Raw genomic sequence first — 21,874 nt, 5'->3', positions numbered from 1 at the left:
GTCAAATTGGTACGAAGGCACTTGTAATTCTCAACCCGCCATGTTCAATTCCGTCAGATCCCCCGATGCTTCGCCCAGTGCGAATGCTGCGGTGGTGTCCCATCCGCGTAGGAAACTCGTGTTGATTGGGATTCCTTAGGAAATGGAGAATACGCTTCAGGGAGGTTTCACTCAGCAGAGCATCTCCCCCGTCGCATGGCGCGCTGGATCACGTTCGCTCGGGGATTTGAGCTGGTGGATTGAGATGGAGATTGTCAACTCCACTATTCTTTTTCTTTTTTTCTGTTTCTTTTCTTTCATCTTATTATATACATACCTAACAAGTCTCAACATAAACGACATACAATGTTTAAATCTTTTTCTAGATTTCTTTATTCTCGACTACTTAAGGTACCTGAGGTGCCTTCCAAAAGAAAATCAACCGAAAATTAACATAATCCTGTCATTGAAATCGTAAACAAGGTGCCGTGAGGCAGCTTTGTAAATGTCGTTAAGTTCCTTCCCGCACATTTCATTTTCTTCAAATTTTGTTAACCTTCAACGCTGCTTTTGGAGTACCACCATCCCCCAAGTCTCCCGCGCGTTCATTCTGTACATTGCCGTGTGGCCGTAACATGTTGGTAAAAAAAAAGTGGAAGTCCAATGCTATCCTGGTATCGTTTATGCCCATCCCCTACTCCACCGCTCCCTGCGTATCGGGAATCCACGTCAAATGGTAGATGCGAAGTTTACAAGTGTTCTAGAATGAAAAGCGGCCGTTATTTGTGCTTGTGCAGAAAATGCTGTAGCTTGAAAATGAATAAAAAAGTTTTTGCCTGTCTTCCATTGCGGATGCAAGAATGGAGGCAAGTATATAAGTCGTGAGAAGAAATGGTATCAAAAAGAAGATTTCGAGCAACGAAAGCGCCAACGCCATGCATATGTGGGAATCGGATTAAGGGATATGTTGTTGTGCACGGACGATATGGGTGAATGCAATCTAAAACATCTCGTTCTCTAAAAGTCCAGTGGAATAGGCTTGCTGCTGCTGTTGTTGCTGATAGGCGGCTCGGACTTCGCGGGGGTGCCTCTCCACCATCTGGGCCTGAACGGCTTGTTGTTGGGGGACAGTGTAGCTCACTGGAGGCAAGACACTCTCATAGGGAGAAGTCTGCTCAGGAGACTTGGTCCGGCTTCCGAGGATGGAGTTGCTGCGGCCACGGCTGGCTGATCGCATGCGTTCAGTGGCGCGGCTAAAGCGTCCAGCGATGCTGTTGTCTTTGTCTGAGATGCTGCGTCCCCGAGCGTGGCTGCTATTTCTTGGTGCTGGGGGTGCGATAATGGGTACGACCACCTCGCTCATGGGAACCGCGACAGGGACATTTTCGTTATCGGATTCGTCCATGACGATCTCGATGGTGCCCGATCCACCGAAGACCTGTGGTCGCATGCCGGGTAGAGGAGCAGGAGGAGGCGGCGGAGGGGTGGCCAAGTGCTGTAACTGACTCAAGATCGGAGGCGGCGGTGGAGGAGGAGGGATCTGGTCCTCACGTGAAGCTTGTCGTGAGTGCCTTGGGCCGCCCATGACCTCATCAATGCCACGGCTAGGAGTTTGAGCATCTGGTACGCTCATCTTCCTTGACACAGAACTGTGCCTCCCATGTCTGCCGGTGGACTGAGAAGGGTACAGTGGTAGACCGGTATTGGACGTGGGCTCCTCCGGAATCGGGGCAGACATGCATCTTTCAATGTTCGGGCGTGTCGGAGGGGAGTAGACAGTGGACGGAAGCAGCGTCAAGAGTGACTCCGGCTCCTCTGTTTTCGGCGACTTATCGGGAGAGCTGTGGGGAAATCTGTCTGGCGACGGCTGGCCAGATGATGAAGGCGACGATTTGACATAAGCCGTCGGGATTGGAGGAACACTAGGCTTACCCATACCGCCGCTTTCGAACTGGAGTCTCATCGCCTTAGGGGTAGCTGGCAGGCCGATGACGGGTCTGTTGCCACTCCGTGTGTAAGAAGAGGTCCTGGTGAAGTCTGCAGTTTGACTCCTCCTTGGAATATCCTGAGGAGGCATAAACGTGGTGGATGGGAGTTCAAAGGCCGTCGGCGGACGCGAGTAGATTGGGGAGAGTTCATGGGGATGAGGGATCGGTGGAGCTGATGGTCTGCGAGCAAGTGATTTGCGGCGTTCTTCAAGCTCACGAGCAGCAGCCTCCTTCTTCAGTTGTCTCTCGGTCATGATTTGCTTCAGGTCGCCGCTACGTGCAGGCCCAGAGACAGCTGGAGTCGCTGGCTGGAGAGGGACCACAATGTTCTCAAGCGCAGGAGTCTTCGCACGTCTCCGTCGTGGTTCAGAGGTGTCGCGGGCTCGATGAACCGCAGGAGAAGTGGGTTCTTTTACGCCACGACTGCCGTTGTGCTTTGCTCGGAACGCCTCTTGTGCTTCAACAGCTGCCCTGTAATCCTCCTCATCGTCTGAAGCGACGTAGAACTGGGCTGCTTGACTGGACATGGGTAGTGGCGAAGAAGGGGATCTCACAACCGATCCATCTCCGCGACTTTTGCTTCTGCCACGTAAATCGAGAGCCGGAGGTCGCCTCTCAGCGCTCCTCCGTCGCCCTCGACTAGATGTCCTGCTTGAAACCCGGATCTGGCTAGATTTTCGGACTGTTGAAGGCTCGTGACTGTCCAGATGTAGAGGAATAACCGACTCGTTGCTGACAGTTGCCTCATTCATTCTTGGTGTGCTCAGATTAAGCAGATCCTCAGGGGACATTGGAACCGGAGAAGTGGGTGAATGCTTGGCTGGCTTGGGGGTGTAATTTCTGGCAATGCCTCGACCGCGGTCGCTCGAGGACTCACGAGTGCGGTCCTTTCGGTTTCTGCTGCTCTCTCGGCTACGAGCCTGCCGATCATCCTTGCGATGGCGACTACTCTCGCGGCTGTGCTGTCGTTGGGAATAGTGCTGTGCTGTTTCCAAGCTGTGGATGTAGTTGTTCAAGCTGCGGCCACCATGGCCACTTCGTAGACTTCGCCCAGCACTTGAGTTGGACGTGACAGAACTTGCAACAGACCCAGGACCACGTCTACGACTAGGCCAGTGGAAACGATTTGACGACGCAATTGACTGCTCTGGTGATGTTACATCGCCAGTGACTGCGGCATCCATTGATTGAAGCTTTAAATCGATGCCGTCCGGTACTCTGTCACGTGCGCCATTTCTGCTGCTACGGCCAGAGGCCATGAGCGCAGCGAATGACTCTGGAGAAGGTGATGGTGGCGGTGGCTGCTTGGCGCGCTGGACATCTCTCATCATCATAGGGCTCGCAGTAGCTGCCCTGGCCAAAGAGAGGCCAGCAACGACTTGCTGGTCTTCGTAGGACGATTTTCTCGAATGAGAACGCTTTGATCGTGTTTCCTTCACTTGCGGTGATGAGACCTCTACACGAACCTCACCGATGGATGGCAGTCTTGGGCGTCCAAATCCTCCAGGCGTCATTACACGAGCAGACGCGGGAGTGTTGAGAGCACTCCTGGATGATGGCTTGAGGAATGCTGTTGTAGGATCACGACCACCCGGCGAAACTGCAGACTCGGCAATGGGGGTTACGCCCGCAGCGATAGGAGTTTGTCCACCATCCCCAGCAGCGAAAAACTTCGACTTCGATTGCTGATCACCGAAAGATGTAATGAGCTTAAGTGCAGAAGTCTTCGCAATGCTGCGTTGCGGGCCACGATTGAGTCCAGGAGGAGAGAGCGGTGGACTCAGCACTTCAGGGATCGTGGCGTCGAGGCTTTGGAAGGTGACCTGAGCGGCAGAAGGAGAAGTCCACGGTTCGCTGGATTCTTGCCCAGTGCAAGCAAAACTATCTTAACTCAGCATAATCGTAAAGTAGTACAAGGGAGATAAGCTTACCATCGGATTGCTAGCTGCTGTTGGCCATGTTGAACAGCGAATTCCCCCCATTTCTTGATAATCTGGGCTTGCCGTTCCCAAACGTTGGGGTAGTAGAGACAAAGTAGGATCAGTGCCTCCATGTAACGCTTGTGCGAAACGTATATTTCAATAGCATCGTTTTGATCGCCCATACCAATCATGATAGTCGCAGCTGCATGAATGTCGCCCCCTTCTAGAAGCCTTTGAACGTAAGCTCTGCCAAGTTTGTGCTGAGAAGCCTGTCCTCCTATGCCGCTCAATGCGAGTAACATCCAATCCGATGAGGTCATGTTTTCCGCAGAGGCCGTCATGATATCAGAATCGATGTCGCCAAGCCACTTGGCCAGGAGGATGCGAGCTGAGGAGCCATTCGGATGGCGCGACATCTCATCACGGACAAGATCCTGGATCCCCTTGTTCCAGCCGAAGATGATGCTCAGCATTTGCCGCCGCAAGTCTTCATTAGTTAGGCGAGTCTGGTCGGCCAGAGGGACTCGCTTGTAAGGAATGTCATGAAGTCTGCTGCGCGTAAATTTGAACAAATCATGGACTTTGTTATCATCGGGACTTCTGGGAACTTCATTTCTCAGTCGCGAGGGCCGCTGACGGCGGGATGCATGAGAGGATGAGGTTATGGATGCTGAGCTGACGCTACTGATTGAGTAAGCGTCCTTGTCTCCAAATGGCGGCAAAGCTGCGGATCTCAATGACGATCCAGTTGAGATGTAAGTGTTCTCAGTCATTCCACGCGATAGTACAGATGGCGGGTGCCGTCCATGGGTGCTTGATCCAGCAGAGGATTTAGACAATGTTGACGTCTGGCTTCTACTAGATATCGGACTCGCAGCCATGTAGCGATCCTGCTCATAAGGATCAGCTCCTCTAACAATCCTGGCTAAAGGGGACATGTGATCTTCATCACTCTCAGAGACTTCCGAGTTGATAGGAACTGAAGCCGAGTCCGAATCGGTGGCGATGACAACAATTCCCTGCTCGACCTGCTCCTCAATAGAGACTGGAGGTGAGGGCGGTAGAAGGTTGGCTGGATGTTGCACATTTGCCACCATCATTGATGGGGTGTTCAGATCGAACTGCTGCACTGTGTTGTTGGCGCCCAAGGTGAACAACGTTGCACCGGGCCCGTAAACAGCGAGACCTCGAACATGCTCAAGCGTTGGTATGCTGTCATAAGTGACGTGCTTTGTTCGAACATCCCACGAGAGCGTCTCACTGTGGCGAGTGATGTTAGTTACTAATGTGACTAAGCGCGCGCGTAACATGCATGGTGGACATACCTATCGGAATACTGGATAATGCGACCATTCTTCGACCAACCCATCCAGTTGGGTCCATTCTGATAATTATCTGTGCGCTTTAGTATCCTGACAACTTTGGCAGGATCATCACCCGTCGTAGACTTTGCCACGCTCCAGACTCTGAGATCGCCGTCATTGGTCTGTACCGCCAACATGTCTGCTTTTTGGCGGGACGAGGATGCATGCCACGCCAGATTGACAATTGGCGACGGTGCTCTCGACGTACTCAAATTGTGCAGAATAGTGAACCTTGGTTGCAGGGTTGCTATCAGTAGAGAACCGTTCTGATATCTATTATATGGTCAGCATAGCGTAATGCGAACGTACGTTCCAGAACTTACCCAATAGCAAAAGTACGACAATCTGCCGAAGGGGCAATTGCCGTAACCATTATTTGATCAATTGTTCTTGCCGATATATGTTCCGAAGTAGTCGGCTCGAATAATATAATGTTACCTTGGGAATTTCCTGCAATTGAGTCAGTGAAAAGTATGTCGAGCAAATTTCTACCGAGCATACCAAATGCTACATTCCCGTTGCGCATCCAAGCTGCGCAAGTCAAGTTTTCGTACGACGCGAAGCGAGCCACTTCGTCTCCAGTCATTAAATCCCATACTATGGCTGTCATATCGACATCATAACTTACTACCAGTCGACCAGCGCCAATTTCGCTTTGAGTGTCGACTGCTAGTAACGTCACTTCTGAGGAATGCCGCGAAAACCGCCTTTCTATTGTAAGGCTATCATGATGTGCAACGACAACGGAAGATCCCTCTGAGGTGATAGTTAGCGGTTAATCTGTATGGATGGGAATACAAGGTCACATACGCCCGTACAAAAGCATAGAGGCCGTGGCCGCTGTGGGCTCAAAGTACTTCATCAGCGTTGCCGAAGTGAAATCCTTTGCCTCTCCAGCAATTTTTCCTTTTCTCGAAGACCTCCCAGCCGAACTGACTGAGGTTTGGCGATGGCGAGACATCGCCTGATGACTCGAGGACGACATCAGGGTGGTTTCGTTCTGGATTGCCAAGTCAGCATATCTAGCCCCGGGGAATGCTTCGCTCATGATGCTTTGGTATGAGGATGCCCAAACAAGGTCTTATAAATCCGAGAATGTCTCGTCATACATCCGTATTGACTCACCTACACGTGCGATTGCCTCCTCGAGTTTAGTCTTCGGGTAACCTGAGCAGGCGGGAGCGCTACACAATACGGCTTCCGACCATCGAGCGCAACACCCAGCTGCCCGTTCCCGGACCAGTGTTCTCCCAAAAAGCTCAGTGTATCCAGAGAATGCCAACAGACATACAGCAAGCGAGAGCAATCCAAGGTTATCGCGAACCACCTCAAGTAATACGGTAGCGTGGTGTCTCGGGGGGCGGCGCCGGCGACTGCTTTATTGCCTTTTCTTTTGCACGATTAAGTTGTTCTAGGGAAGAATTGGAAGTATAGTGGAAGGGCAAAGGCCGGAAAAGTTTAAGCTGTGCGGCGCAACGTTGTTCTGGGGCGGTGATCGCCTCGTGGGAAGTGCGAAGCGTTAGTACTCGTGTAACTATATTGGATAGTCGGTGTGCTGGCGCTTGTCTCGCAGGAGACCTCGTGGAATTTTCTGCGGCCAGATTCGAAAAGCAAAATGGCAGCGTTCGCACTAGCAAGATGCAAAGAAGCAAAGAAAATGCTATGAAAACGGAGCTTGGGGATGTGTGAGTGCAAATAAGTGCTCTATCGCCGTGTTGAGAAGGTCAGCGCCTAACAGGAGAGTCGTCCTGGCCTGTCAATGGCTCGAGTTGCATATTGAAGCGAGCGGCCAAATCTAGAGCGGATACGGTCCGGCTAAGCCAAGGTCTGCATGGCCCAGCGACTCGCAGGGGTCTGATCAGCCATTGCATGCCGAATTGACAAGGAATAAGATCAGGGTTAGCAAGGTGATTGAACTGCGGTGGTTGAAAGTAACTGGCTGGTTATGCAGTAGCTTAAGACAAGGGGATCCCTAAACTATCAATATCCGATATAATTAGCCTCGCTACTGTCTTTGGTGCATTGTGGCTCCCCTGTGCTTGATGACTCTTTCCTAGACTTGTCACTTGACAGAATATGTGGCATATAGTAGAACAAATCCGGGCCCATCAGCGGAGGAGGTAGTAGAGATGGACGCAAGCGAATAGTGAGAATTGCATGTTCCTTGACCAAGCGCAGAATGAATGCCTCGTGAAATCTTCGATGAGAGGCTTATCTTCCTGCTCGCTTGAAGTCACGAGTGCTAGAGATAGAAATATGCTCCACTGGTTTGCCATGATATATGCTATCCACGCCTCTCAGTGGTGCTTCAGACATATAATCATGATCCTCTGCGGATCCTCAACGGTAAAATGAAGTCCAGTCATACTGCGAGCCCCTGTGTCCCGTGATCCAAGAAAGATTCACCTGTGAGATTGATGGCTACCCAGGACAGATAACTGGCTTGTCGAGGTCGCTGAGGAGATGGCTCCTAGGGCTGGCCTGACAATAGCTTCGAAGCATGAATGGGGGCGATTAGGGCCGGTTCCCTACTAGTAGCTCACTTGTGAATCAACGATTGTTAGCTGATGGCAATGTTCTCTGCGAGAATAGCAAGGCTTCGCCGTGTGGTTGGGCAGAGATGGTTGATGGGGACGCTTTGAGAAAGGGATTGTGGACGCACGTCGTTCCTCGCAGTAGCGCGTAGATGTGGTGGAAGGGCGTTTATGGCCGAGGATTGGCTGGTGAACTTCAGGGGTGGGTAGGAGACAGAGGGGTGATTGGCTATAAATCATCAGCTAATACTGAGCGCGGCGGTAAAGAAGCGTGACGAGTAACCACATTGGCTGACAGATGCAGGGGTCCGTTCAAAATTCCACAGTCGTTTTCGCGAATAGCACAGCACTTCGCACGGCATTTTTACTGCTAATGCCATGCCATGCCATGTTTAAATCAGTGAATATCTCCAATTACAGCATCCTCACGTTCGATGCTGGCCCAGGGGCTTGATACGCTTGCAAGGTACCCCGCCATAAGGAAAACCCAATGCGTACCATTGCATGTTCTTCACCGATGGCTATCAACGTTCATCCACGTTACCTGACCTGACGCCACTCAAACACGACGACATGCTCGAGTCTCGTGGCTCACTGAACGAGGTCGCAGTGTCAAAGGACCGTAAGTCAGGCTTTCATAGCATGCATAGAGTTCAATGACATAAAGCATAGTTGCATACCGCTTCACACAAAACAAAACAAAAGCAAGTGTGAGCAGACATAATCACGAGATTTGACCATTATCTAGAGTCGGTTAAGCTGCTTGTCGAGAGTCAAATATCGTCCGCAAGTCGCGGCGATTTCGCGCGCCAGGGTCAACTCATTTCGGGTTACCTAAACAGGTCAATGACCGAAGGTTATATCAAAAAAGCATGATTGTTCGTCTTGTTAGTCACTGAAAGGATACCCGTCTCTCGATGGGATCAAAAGCGTTTCATGGTACTCTTTGTCATCATAGAAGAAGAGAGAGCACATAATTACGGGCTGCGCTACTCCCTTGATCCCCCCCAAAGCTGTATCTTGTCTGCTAACTCCCAATTGTCGAGTTAGCCCTGCACGCATCAAGCCACATGCTGCAACTGCGAAGTCAAGACATGAGGTCATCTTCGTTGGACAGCTGTGCATCAATTCATTTATACTCGTGGAGAGATTGGCTAGTCCACGATGTATGTACAACGCAGGACATCTTGCGTTGGCTGTTACCCCGCGGTTCTTGCTGCAGACTTTCTAGAAGTATCTGCAGATGGCCGGCCGTACAAATGATATTGATATCGCATCTCATCGTGAAATGGTTGTGCGAAGCCATGTCTGTGTTAGGCCCCTTGCATATCATGCCATACGACGCTACGATCCTAGTTAGCGGTGCTCCGGGTTGCGAAGGGGCGCGGCGCATCTCAATCTCGGTACCTCTTGCTCTGTCTAGTCGCCACCCTCCCCAGTGAGCAGGGCGTGTTGCACGACGGTTGAAATGATGCCGCAAGTGAGAGCTACAGTACAGGAGAAACCCCATCAGCACCTGCAGTATCATCGACGCGGTAGATGCTGAGTATCTGGGCCCCTGCTACTATACTTGACAACGGTCAGGGCATCCCTGACTGGGTGCCCGCTGACGACCCCAAATTCAACGTACAAGGGGCATGATGATGCGAAGACTCGCGGGCCGCAAGGCATGATTTCTTTCCGCTATGGTAAGCATGGTTAGCCTCCGCCGAAATGCAAGCAACGGCGGAAGAGCATGCAACCCTGTTAAGCTCCCGGTGCCGTACGGCTGAGGGGACAATGTCTAGAATTTGAGGGCTTTTGAGGCGAAGTGCAGACTGACCTCTAAATTTAATGACGTTCGCAATCCCGCATGAGAAGGATGTCTGCTTTTATGTTTGTGACCAAAGAGATAATGCAGGTTAATTCGATCTTTAGATTATGTGGTATTACTTGGCGTATCTCAGTATGCGATCTACAACCAACAGAACAAGCATTTGATGCGCCTGGTCGAATGCCCAACGCGACAACGGCTGTGTCAACGGCGGTAGGTAAGGATATCTCTAATCTCACCATGGCCACTAACCGAAGTTCCGCTCATACCTCGCTAAAAACCTTGTATGTGAGCTGTGATCAGATGCATACAAGCCTCTGGTGAGTTCGGCCTCTGGAAATCATGGCGACGAACGCCACGCCGTTCTTGTCACACTCTATGGTGGAGTATCATGAGGTGTGATAGTGATTAACTCGGCCTACACCTTGAAAGGAGTTCAATTGGCCGAAACACTGTGATTATATGGGACAAGTTTGAAGCGGTCAAACATTTAGCTCTCAGGAAGTTCCATGATTTCTCTACGATTACCATGTCCGTTCCGGCGGAGCGGTGTCTTGGCGGGCAGAGAGGCTGTAATATCATCTATTTGGAGATTACCATATGCATATTGCAGACCCATATGATGTTTGTCCCAGCCACCCCCAGAAAGATGTGAACATGCAAAACATCAGGCATCGGGTGCAGCATCTTTTGCAGTAGGTCTATTGATAACTTCGCCAGCCACGAGTAGGATGTTCAGGGGTTTTATGTTATGCGGAATGGTAGGCCACACACGGCTCTATTTTCTACCAAGGGTATTCCCGCACTTCCGAGAACTTCTTAACACTGATCTGTACATCATAGGTGAATGTGACTCAAGAAACAATATTGCCCATTTGTGGTAATGCGAAGTATTGTATTATCCTTTAAACAGCATCGGCTCAGGATTTGGACGAAACACCAAAATACATGACGAATATAGTAAAGTTCACCCTGTTACCATACTGCCTTGTGCAACAAACCCCAATAAGGTGAGCGAAACTACCCGTTCACCCCTGTCAGCCTCAAGGTTCCTCTATGCAGCTAGGTTACTATGGTAGAAGACGAGGAAGACTCCCAGACTCCCAGATGCTTGTCGCGGTGACGACCATGGCAACATGCGTTGCATGCTTTTCGACAGGAGAAGCTAACTGAACTTCGTTAGCTTTTCGTGTTCGATAGTGCTGCCTTCAGGAATTAGCCAATATATATTCTCATCACTTCCGAGCATCAAGGATTATTATTGGGGGGAGCTAGGGGGTTTAGGATGCTTGGTTTTTTTTGTTTTTTTTCCCCCCAACTTCGGTTGTACATAAAGCGAGTCACAAAATTGTCAGGAACAGGCCGCTTCAGTGTTGTTCAGGTGATTATTATTTAATTGTTGTAAGTAGATCAACGTTGTGAAGGCTTGGCTATTCTCCGCATTTCTCCAAGAACACCATCATTTGCACACAGCTATATCAAGGCCAAAATCCATTATGCGACCCCCCTTATCGGCACGAATCCAACACACCATGAACCCTGAAGTGCATGCGAAAAGTCGACGACACTTGCTCATCGATTATTTTCCATCTTCTACTTGCGTCTTGGCCCTGTCAGATTAATGGCCACAGAGGATAAACTGCCTTCCCTGATGTACAAAGACATCACACCACCGCATCACATCTGGACCGCTCCAACTAGCGTCCTCACTGCACACCACGTGCATTGGGACGTCGACCTGATGACCAAAGCACATCTGGCTCGCCTCCTTCCACCAAAGCGCTATCTCCACAAGTCTCTCTCTGATGCAGACTTGAATGCGCCGGGCGCTAGCGAGCTTGCGCTCTGGGGTATCAATGTTGGGGGTATCATTTGGGTATCATAAGATCGTAAAGGTCATTCTCTTTCTAGTCATGCCGTTAGTGTCAGATGCAATGAGTGTGCGGGTAGAAAGTGACTCACCATTCCATATGCGCGCAAAAGCAAAACGTCATACATCGCTCACTCAACAACCTCGGAGATTGGTGCCATGGCGCTACTGCTCTTTGACTTCGGGCTCTTCTTGGCCGAGCCGTTGGAGCCACGACGCGTGTGCCTCGCGACCTGCTTTCGGCGCTCCTTCTCCTCAAGTACGAGTCTGAGCGCCTCACGCTGTTGTGCTGCCTGCTGTTCTCTTTGCATGCGCAAAAGCTCCTCCTCTGTTACGAACGGCGACCCTGAGGCGGTGCTGCTGCTCGAGCTAGCAACGCTATGGATATCGTCCTCCAAATCAAGCAGATCATCGTCGGAAAGGTAAGACGAGGCACGCGATTGTTGCGGCCAGGAAGGGAACGCGCATGTTGACTGGTGGTAGGCTGCAGACCTCGAAAGGTAGCTACTAGGACCAATGTCGAGCGGTTGTGCCAACGAGCTCATAGAGCTATATGATCCGTAGGAGCCGTACATTGTGTTTCGTTCCTTCGGTAGGTCGACTTCGGGAAGAAGAAGAAATAATAACGTGGTGGTGATCAATTTCTACTGATCAGAATGCGCCACTCGGGTGTGCGCGTGTAAGCGGTGCAAAGTGTTGCGTATTATAGTCGTCGGGAAAAGGAAGCAGCACAAGATGTGGCCGTACTACGGAAGATTGCTAAGAGCAAGACAAGCTTGACTGGCGTATTATGGATATTATTGAGTGTCAAACAGCAAATCGAGCCAGAGCCTGACGTGAGCGAGGCATAACAATGATATATAACAAAGGGAGGCATGATTCATATTGCCCCGAGACTACGGAGGCAACAGGGGGCCTAGGGACGCCTATGGACACCCTTCCCCCACGCGAAAGTAGCGGTAAGATTGAACCACGCATTTTCTTGTCCGCCTTAAAGGGATTGTATTAACCTAGGATGCTGACACCGCGGGTATCGACCGCCTAACTGTAAGGTCCGTGGGGCCGCAAATAGGGCGGGCTACCCACTAACTAGGATCAATTCTAGGTGTGTGGCACTGACTTGGGAAAGTGTCAGAGTCCCAACTGGTTCAAAAGGCCCAGACCGCCACATGGAGTCAGCACAATGGGTTGCTCCCCGGGCCAATCAATATCTTTCCTATTGCTGCTTCTTACCGTTTCTTTTCAAGCCTGATTTCACCCGGCGACGTTTCCGACGCGCTAGGATGACCGTCTCCCGCGGTGAAAAGGGTCTTTTTTTGTTCGCGGTACGAGCACCCGGAATAACAATTTGCTTTCTGCCAGCAACGCTATGCGAAATGGGCCATGGTGTAAAACTATCTTTCTGTTTGCTTTCCAAGCCCCATCGTCCATCCTCGATGCGCTGAAGTTCAGTCATTTTTGATCAGTCTATTTTTACATGGTTGCTTTTACAGCCCCCAACTCCTGACTCCTTCATGTTACTGTATCATTAGGAATCCCCCGGATCCAACATTGCCGGCTTTCAGCCAACGACGTCAGCATTGCCCCGGCCCTGGTGAAAATCAAGAAAAACTAGACCTAAGCAGCATGTTACGAGTTTGTGTACAAATAAAACAAAATTAAATGTTATTTCATGTCCCGACTGGCTGGTTGGCAGGCATTTGAACCGTGTTGTCGGCCCATGAGCCAATACACGCAGGACGTTCAGACCGCCTAAAGCCAACGACTCGCACACAAGCCTATTCCAGCCAGTGGTATTCCTCTCCGTTCAATAGCGTCACACAATAAGTTCCTGTTGGGACTGGACCACACGGCCTTAGCTCAGCGAACACACCTACTCATATCGGGCACCGAATCCTATTTCATCAAATGGGGATTTCATCACACCTGAGTCATAGTTGTTGTTGCATGCAGTGCTCCGCCTTTCGCCGTGTCAGACCTTTCACACACTGAGTTTATTTGCTAGCCAGTAATCATAGGAATGCTGACGATATACCGGGCTAACGTAAGTCTCTCCGTACAACCTACTGGATATTGCTGCCTTGCCGCTGAATCGTCTTCCCTACCAGTACAGAGATTATGATTCCGTCCGAGTCCTGGGATTCACACGAGGATTGTACATGCGAAACTTGGTGTCGATCGAAGGCCACCAGTCGCGACCTCGAATCCAGATCTCTGGTGTTTCGAATGACCAGCAACGTGTTCGGGGTTGGTCGGTCCCGATTGTAGATCAGCGGGGGACGCTATGCCGGCGACCTCCCGTTGCATGTCCAATACACAATGCCAGGACATTGCTTGCGGTCTCGCAATGTAACGGTGTTCTATAAACGTGTTTCAACGCTTGACCGCTATGTCAGGTGCGTCTGGCCACTGCCTAGATTACCCAAACTAGGAATCTGGAATTCCTTTTTCTTATCCGCCTCGGCTGTCAGTTATTTCCATATTTGGCTGGACCGTCAAAAGAGGCATCTCCACAAGCTCGCTGACCACCCGAATGCCCGAGATTAAGATAGCCAGACTGACGGAGAAGCGGAGCGCAGCGCTGATCTTGTCCAAGGCACTAGAAGGCGCATGGAAGGCCAGGCAATGACTCGTTTGTGTAATCTAACCCTTAACAGCATGCATTCGCGGTTAGATCGCAACCATTTACTCTATACAAACTCATAACGAGCTGAGCGTTTCGGTTCGGAAATGCTGTCCAAAAGTCTCAGTGCTTTGACGTATTGCCTGACTCTTTTTAGGTGAGAAATTCTCAAGACGCGCTTGAGACAGACGATCTTCTTGTGGCTGAACGCTACTCCGGACTTCTCTCCCGCCTCCCATCAGCCCGGGCCATAATTAGGTCTGACAAAATAGCCAGAATCCTGGGGTCTAAATCTGGGGTAAAGGTTCAATAGATAAAAAGTATTTTTGCAATGGTCATGATTGTTACTGATAGTTGTGGGCCGAATCCTGAAGAATTATTACTTACCATCCCTCCTTCATTTCTTGACAACGCCAAGATCCGTGGATGAGTCTGGGAAAGTACTTGTTTGCTCGTAGTCGCCTAAGTATCAATATTTGCTTCTTTGCCGATGGCTGAATTCCGGTTCTTGGTACTTGGATTCCAAGCATTCGATATATTAGAGGGTACGTATTTCCCACCAACCAGAACACATCGCGAAAGTCCATGGGGGTGAAGGTGGTCTTCTTCCGACCGGTTTCGCTTATCAGAGCGAGCAAGCTCTGGTATGTAAAATATGAAGAGTTGCACGGTAAAGTAGTTCCACGAGAAACACGACTCAAAAATCCATTCTTGACTCAGTTCGCAATTCAGGCCCTGGAAATGCTGACCACCACCAACCCTTGCTTACTAGACTATACGAATGTGTACGCTTCTCCTATTCCCAAAATAAGTTGATAATAATGAAACTCATTAAACGTCCCAAGTCGTCAGTCAGCCTTTTTTGCTTTAAAAATCACTATCTCGGACTTGATTCTCGTCTTGTACATACCAACTGCCAAGAAAAATAAGGAAAAAAAGGCCGTATGCTCGAAGGCTAGTAGATAGACCTCCGCCTATTTAGAGTACATGTATCTGGAGTAAAACTTCCAGGGTTACATAGTCTGTGTTTTGTCATAATGCTTACCTCGAGGGCGAAAAAGTCCGTGAATTCCGCAACTTCCGGGGACAGTCAAACTCTTGACGCTCTATGTTGACCTTACTTATCCAAACGTTCCGCAACGAGTGCTTTGCCTAGCCACAAATTGTATTTCATGTCAATAATGCGGAGGTGCTGAATTTGGCATCGTTATCTGAAGCGAACTCCGCCCGTATAAAATCATGCCGAAGTGTGGGGGGTCGCGGACAGGTTTCAATCGTGGGCCAGAACTGCAGCATCGTGGGGTTGACCACATCTAAAGTTTGAGAGGCAAATGAGTATTTTGACAACGAGATCGATGCATGCTATCTAAACCAGTACAATCAAGATATGCATAGGATACGCTCAACGGAACGCACTGCTACTGCCGCTGCGGTCCACTCAACGCCGCGATGCCTGGTCTATGGCAATCTAGGGGAGTTACAGGGTTGTAAAAGTACCGGATCCCCATCGCGGTGCTTGAAATTTCGAGTTTTTATTGCAGGATTCTGCAAGCAAGCACTTCAGACGACATACAGCACATAACACATGGCGGTGAAACGTTACCACCAGCTGGGCTGGCCAAGCTGGCCGCACATTGTTGCTTTTTGGGCTTCTATCGATATGGGCAAATCAATCATATCTAACACCACCTTCGCAACATATTGTACCGATCCCAAGGTAGCATGTAATTATTGCTAATCTCATTGCGATACAGTTCAGAAAGACTTGCATCTGCTGAATCCCTTTGCACACCACGTCGACACAGGCATTGGAGTCGCGATGAACGCTGATGTGCAAATCCGATATGCGGTAATATGCAAATTGTCAGCGCGACGCCAGCTGTAGAGGAACAATGCCATGCAATGGTGGCTGCTGTACATATCAGATGGGTGTGTGGATGGTCAGTCGTCGAACCTTCTTGACTGCTCTCAGACCTCTCGTTGAAGCCCAGTACTAGTACGCCGTCTCGAGCAGGGCTGACAGGGGTCTTCTGAGGACGGGGGACTTCGGAACATGGCCCCCTTTTCATCCTCCGTGAGGATCCTCACGGATAATACGTTCAAGATCCCGGTCTCATCACAGTGTTCAAATGCTCTCGTAGTCCCAAAAGTTCTCGCTAAAGTACTGTGCTTCCTTTTGATTGTATTAGAAAGCAAACTTTTTCAATGTCTTGCATCAAAGCGACAGTGCTCGCTAAGAAGCTGGATTGAAGAGATGAGAAATGACAAGCAAGAACTTGCGATCTTGAGTGGTACTCAAGGATTGCACCAAATTTGTTAAGAAGTCACTCGTTGATTGCGATTTGCTACTGGAGATACGGGGGTTGACGGGCAAGTGAGATGCACACAGGCGCGATATGCGACGCTTCTGAATCAATCACATTGTCTACAGTACTCCATACACATATATAACTCCGCCTGTCAATATTTCCCGCACCAGTAAATCCCTTTTGTCGAATAGGGATGAAGGAGAAGCAATTCACCATTCACGTGTCATTGGAATATCATCCTGCTTGACCTTGCATTGCATTGCGATGCCGGCCGCAAAGCGTCTTTTCAGACCGGCCAGATGATGGGAGGTATCCCATCACTCGTGGGACGCATGCGCAAGGCATGAAATTGCGACAAATTATTTCACGCGCTGATACAGAGCTGGACCACTTATAAGTTATCTGGGTGTGATCTGAAATGTGATGTTCTGCTAGTGTCGGGAACTGTCACAGAGACGGCGTCTCTGTTGTCAGCAGACGGATGTGTGGGCGGGGCATTCTGCGGACCGCTGAAGACGATCGTCAGCTTACAGGGTCAAGGCGGTTGTTGCCGGGGTACCCATGAAGAGCTAAAGAATATGTGGTGTGGCCTTCGTGTTCAGATATCGCCAAGGCTAATGAGCTCGACTATACTGTTGTGGCGCAGGCATAACCAGGTCTGTTTGGCAGCTATTGACAGCCTGCGTGCGAATGCAACGAAAATTCAGAGATCGTACAGCTTTGGGCATGGATTGTGATGATTATGCGAAGACTTAACTAGCTAGCACATTAACGAAGCGTGTTGAATCAATAGTAATTCAACTCAACAGCTGTGGCACCCGAGAACCAGCAACGTCATACCAATACGTGTAATCCACCATCAAGGTCAATCGCAAATACTTAGGCGTCTATACAATTGTGTAGCTGGGAGAATCGTAAACAGATGAGAACGCATTGTGCTTACTATTGATTAATACATTGTTCACTGGTAAGTTAACCCTAGCCATGAAAGTGTTGATTGTTTATCCAATTCTTTACCCTTCAGGAAAACCTTTCAGACTTCGACAGATTGATACAAGCTTGGTGTCAGTTTCATGGTATGGATAGTCAGAATACTTCCTAGAGTATTCATATAGCAGGGTGTTGAATCGTTCGCGGCTGCGGGGGAAGAGGCCCGATATTCTTGGCTATGTTATGAATGTTCTTGGAACCTGATTTGCACCAGATGATGGGCAGCTGTTTTATTAAACCAGTTCCCGAAGATGAAAGACTTCTGTTATAACGCAGAATAAATGCTACACAAAAGAGGTTGTTAAACCAGTCTTATAATCAATGGCACGCTATAAGATGCAAGCTGCTTCGAAAGATACACAAAAACCTTTAAGTTAAGTTCAGTGATACCATATGAAATTATGAGTTCTATGATTCAGAGGAAAGTAAAATCGCAATGAAGATCACCACTTGCTTTGGCTAAACGTGATATCAACTATCACAGTTCTGCAAGAGTATTGTTGACTGTCCATTTTGATGCAAGAGATCATATCTGCAACGTTATTGCACCTGATCCCACTGACTGAACATTACACTTCTGAATAGGAAGATTATATGCATGTTTTACAATGTCATGGTCTTTCTTAACCATAACACTATAGGCCCAGAATCCTTCAAAGATTTCTCGATATGCGAAACTTGTGGATGTATGGCTATCCTGTCACCTCCTTGACTATCCTCTAATATTATTGTATAAGTGCCGTTCGCCGAAATATATGCCTGAAGTCAATCGCAGCTTTCAAGTCTACCTTCACAGCCACAAAAGAGGAAAAAGCTCAAGCGAAATGGGGAGGCTCAACTAGCTGACGCTATTCTTTTTCACGTGTACTCCTGCCTACACTACTGCGACTGTATTGCATCACTCTCCCTTTGACTTGCGGCGCAAAAGAGTAAACTGTCACACATGAACAATCAACTGGTATCTACCATGCCTTTGCCTACTCTGATTCTATTCACTACGTGGTACTCGAACTGTTGTTTACCATTACGCCGGACATCAGAGGCTTTTGTTTCTTCTTCGCATGCATTTACGTTGCCACTGAGACAGTATCCTTACATCAATGCTGCATATTTAACATACCTCTCATCATTAGATACCATTAAGCTGGCAAATCTCGACACCAGATCCTAGACGCCGACAGCTTCTGCAGAGCATGAAACTATGTGCAACAACATCTATTGGCATTTTCAAGAGTGCGGTCATCGGGACCTTCAAAACACCTTCCCCTGTCACGTCGCCAGGCGTTGCGGGCCAAAGGACGATATGCTTCTTGATAAACCTGTTCACCTGCCACACCGTCCGAGAATACCTGCCGGTTTGCTGGACTGCAAGCAGAACACCCTCCTCACAGGTAAAAAGGGCCTATGCCCCAGCTGCAAACGTGGCGGAGGACGTCACGAGAAGCGACCGTCAATCGCACCAAACACACGGAACGCCTCGATGGTCCACCCGTCACGCACAGCCGACGTCACGACGGATGAAGACATAAACTTGTTATTGGGTGAGTATCGATTATTAGTAGGAGAGTAAACGAAACAGTGCTAATCCGGTAGCTCAGAAGGGCAAGCACGAGGCAGCAACACAAGTGGCCGAACGCCCAGTCCTGACCTCGAAGCATCGTACACGCTAAGAAGCTTTTTGCGTCTATCAGTGATGCAAGAGCGCATCCACGAAACACTGGAAAGAGTAACGGAGGACAAGGACGAGGAGTCACCTCCAGCAAAACGTGGTCCTCAGGGCTGAACAGCTACACATATCGAGTGAGAATGACGGGAAGGTACAAGTAAGAGGCGCGTGAGGCCATGTATGTTTGAAGGGACTCTTGCACTCAAGCTGCAGAGTCAAGTAGTTGTCGAGTTCAGCAGAAAACACACAAAACTCATACCAAAATATGTCACAGGAAAGCTTAATGCTGAGTCAGAATCAAAGAAGGCACAGTCTTACTCTAGAAGCGTGAAAGTATATTTATTGATCCACTGAGGTTGAACAGTGTTGCTCATCAGCAGTCTGCCGACTACGACGAGTCATTGCCTTCCGGCCGACGGTGACTGTCTTGGCATTTTCCCTTCTACCAGCATTCCGACTGGCAAAAGACCTGTTACGGTGGCTTGTCATAGCCCGTAATGTCTGCCGATCTGCCCTTTTGTATCGAACCTCATGTAAAAGCCAACTTTCAAGTCCGGGCAGCTGAATATTGAAAGTCGGTAAAGCAAGTAACCTCATTTTCGAAGGGTCAATTGGCGCTAGTGGCGGTGAGTTCCCCTCTCTCTTCAGAAGTTCGCCTGGAATATAATCATCTTCAGGTACGGGATATCCAACACGGGGAACAACGTTCTTGAGATCTAAATGTTCTTCGGAATATATCGCTGGTAGGGTGTACCTAACCTTTCCAGGCGCGAATTTTTTGAGCAATATGGCCAAACGTTTACGGTCTTTTGAACTTAACGATGCACGAAAATCTTTTGTGTGATCAGACAAGAATGGCATGACTATGACACGATAGGGAAGACGGTGTGTTAGTCGAACCCAGAATCGGTTGTCCCAAAATTGCCAAGGCATCCAAGCCGACCACTTCCACCGGACATGATGAGTTGTACGCGCGCTTGGCTTGATCGCTGACCAATATGACACGCGCCAAGTAGGAAGCGGTGAGGTTGTCGTGTATGGCTGGCGTGAGATATACCAAGTGCGTGGATGAGACTGGCTCAGCGCAGCCGTGGGACGTGGCGTAGAATCGATAGGCATGAAATGGAGTCCTGCGATATTGAAAGCTTTAGGAGGCGTTGCTGTCTGGCCATCAGAAGTGTCTGCAAGACCTGGGAAGAGCCAAGAGACGACGTTTTGTAGATTCGCAACGGTAGGGGCTTGAAGCTCGGGGGTAACGAGTGCAATAATCCGCTGTATAGCTAGGGCCGTAATCAGACGCATGCGTGAGACACGACGCCGGTAGCGTTCCTCGGTACGCGTGTACCGTCTTGAAGTCACTGCCGGAATATCAGGCAACTGGACTACCAATGAGCCGACGTGTGGCTCGAAATCGTGAAGTATCGTCCTTTGTAGTAGTCGTTCAGCCTCGGCATCTTGGGTTTCGGCTCGACGTTGCCAGCTTTTGGACAGTGCAATGATACTTGGTTTTTGCAGGGCTCTTGGTAAATCGCATGACCTGTGCAGGTGCCGTATGGAGTTCCTTGTAGTTAGAGTAGGGTCCTGATTGGTAGCGTCTTCGAACCAGGGCACATTATTTTCCAAGCACGTTGCGATCAGCCTGTCCTTGCTGAACTCTAGCAACGGTCGATAGATATTAACACCTCCGTCCTCGATGGGAATTGTACCGAGCTCGGTCGATGCGTCAAAATTCAGCAGTCTGCCACCGATTCCGCATTCGTCTCCAATATTAGTGTTCTCGTCAAGATCTTCATCCACACATTGATTGATGCTTGACCTGAGGTCATACTTCAAATACTTTCGTTGTCTCTTAGTGAGTCGGGTACTGTAGAATGGATATTGCCGGTTCTGATCATCAACCCAGCCACTATCATAAGCACCAAGTAGGCCCTCACATTCAGGTATACCAGCTGCCTTGCGCATTCCTCGTAATGCTCGGTTACGATGCCCACTCATCAGGCGCATGAGCACCGTTTCATACTGGTCGTCTTCGTGATGCGCAAGGAGCAAAGTGGCCATGCGACGGAAGGCTAACGCTTTGCCCAGCTTACGGTATCGAGCCCTGCGGGCCACGCTTTCGATGTTGGTCACGTCACCGATTTCAACACTGTCACCGAGCTCCTTTTTCCAGTTGATCTGAAGAATGTCACAGGGGACATGGAGATCGTTGAGTGCTGCGGCAACGTTTTTCGCTTCCGCAGTCGACCCCCCACGCAGCATATGGTCAACCACAAAGGCCCGAAACCCCGAACATGGGTTGTCCGTGATCTTTATATCAGGATCGAAGCGGCGGATCTGGGAGCAAAGGTAGGCCAATGCCATGGAATCAACACCGCCACTTATCGCGAGAGCTGCGAGAGAATTCTCGGTTAGCTGAACCTGTAGCAAACTGCCTTCTTCAGTGACACTTACCGACTTGCCGGTGGATCACACCTCTAGCCTCGGGGAATCGTGGCTTGCATGTTTCTCGAACCGCATCGGCAAACTCGGATAGGCTGATAGCCCGCGCGCTTCTATGCAGGACCTGCTGGGCGACGCGCATTCCATTTCTGAGCACTCGGTGATCCGTAGGTGTCGGTCAGTGGGCTTTCGAAGCCAAGCTGCGCTGCAGCTATGGTCAAAGGTCAGGAAGATTGGAGCCAAAATTAAGGGAGCTACAAAAGGACCCACCCCGACTGAGAAACAGCTACACATTGGCCAAGCTGCGTCACTTATTTGACCTTGGTCTAACCATATAGGGTAGGGGAGTTCCGGTCAATTGGCTGAGCTTAGGTACA

The 21,874-nt window shown here is 49.6% G+C and overlaps 3 protein-coding genes across 3 annotated transcripts; all 3 read right to left on the bottom strand.

Moving 5' to 3' along the window:
- Positions 1-979: 979 nt before the first annotated feature.
- On the bottom strand, positions 980-6,238 carry BKA67DRAFT_590646 (uncharacterized protein; the record flags this gene model as incomplete). The annotated part of the gene is made up of 6 exons (XM_046104610.1): positions 980-3,848; positions 3,899-5,149; positions 5,215-5,526; positions 5,577-5,703; positions 5,755-6,009; positions 6,064-6,238. 6 exons carry the CDS (start codon positions 6,236-6,238, stop codon positions 980-982), a joined length of 4,989 nt encoding a protein of 1,662 aa, XP_045961068.1.
- Positions 6,239-8,720: 2,482 nt separating this feature from the next.
- On the bottom strand, positions 8,721-9,468 carry BKA67DRAFT_170990 (uncharacterized protein). The gene has a single exon (XM_046095223.1). The coding sequence runs from the start codon at positions 9,313-9,315 to the stop codon at positions 8,917-8,919; it is 399 nt and encodes a 132-aa protein (XP_045961067.1). The 5' UTR covers positions 9,316-9,468; the 3' UTR covers positions 8,721-8,916.
- Positions 9,469-19,397: 9,929 nt separating this feature from the next.
- On the bottom strand, positions 19,398-21,639 carry BKA67DRAFT_532079 (uncharacterized protein; the record flags this gene model as incomplete). Its single annotated transcript, XM_046099480.1, has 2 exons — positions 19,398-21,448; positions 21,510-21,639. The coding sequence occupies 2 exons, from the start codon at positions 21,637-21,639 to the stop codon at positions 19,398-19,400; spliced, it is 2,181 nt and encodes a 726-aa protein (XP_045961066.1).
- Positions 21,640-21,874: the final 235 nt, after the last annotated feature.

Source organism: Truncatella angustata, assembly GCF_020726525.1.
Source record: "Truncatella angustata strain MPI-SDFR-AT-0073 chromosome Unknown BKA67scaffold_2, whole genome shotgun sequence".
Taxonomy (NCBI): Eukaryota; Fungi; Ascomycota; class Sordariomycetes; order Amphisphaeriales; family Sporocadaceae; genus Truncatella; species Truncatella angustata.
The sequence above is the reverse complement of the archived record's forward strand: the minus strand, read 5'-3'. Positions and strand labels throughout refer to the sequence as shown.

Bases quoted from the DNA above. Each gene is read 5' to 3' on its own strand.
- BKA67DRAFT_170990 (XM_046095223.1), bottom strand. From the start codon at position 9,315: ATGATACTGCAGGTGCTGATGGGGTTTCTCCTGTACTGTAGCTCTCAC.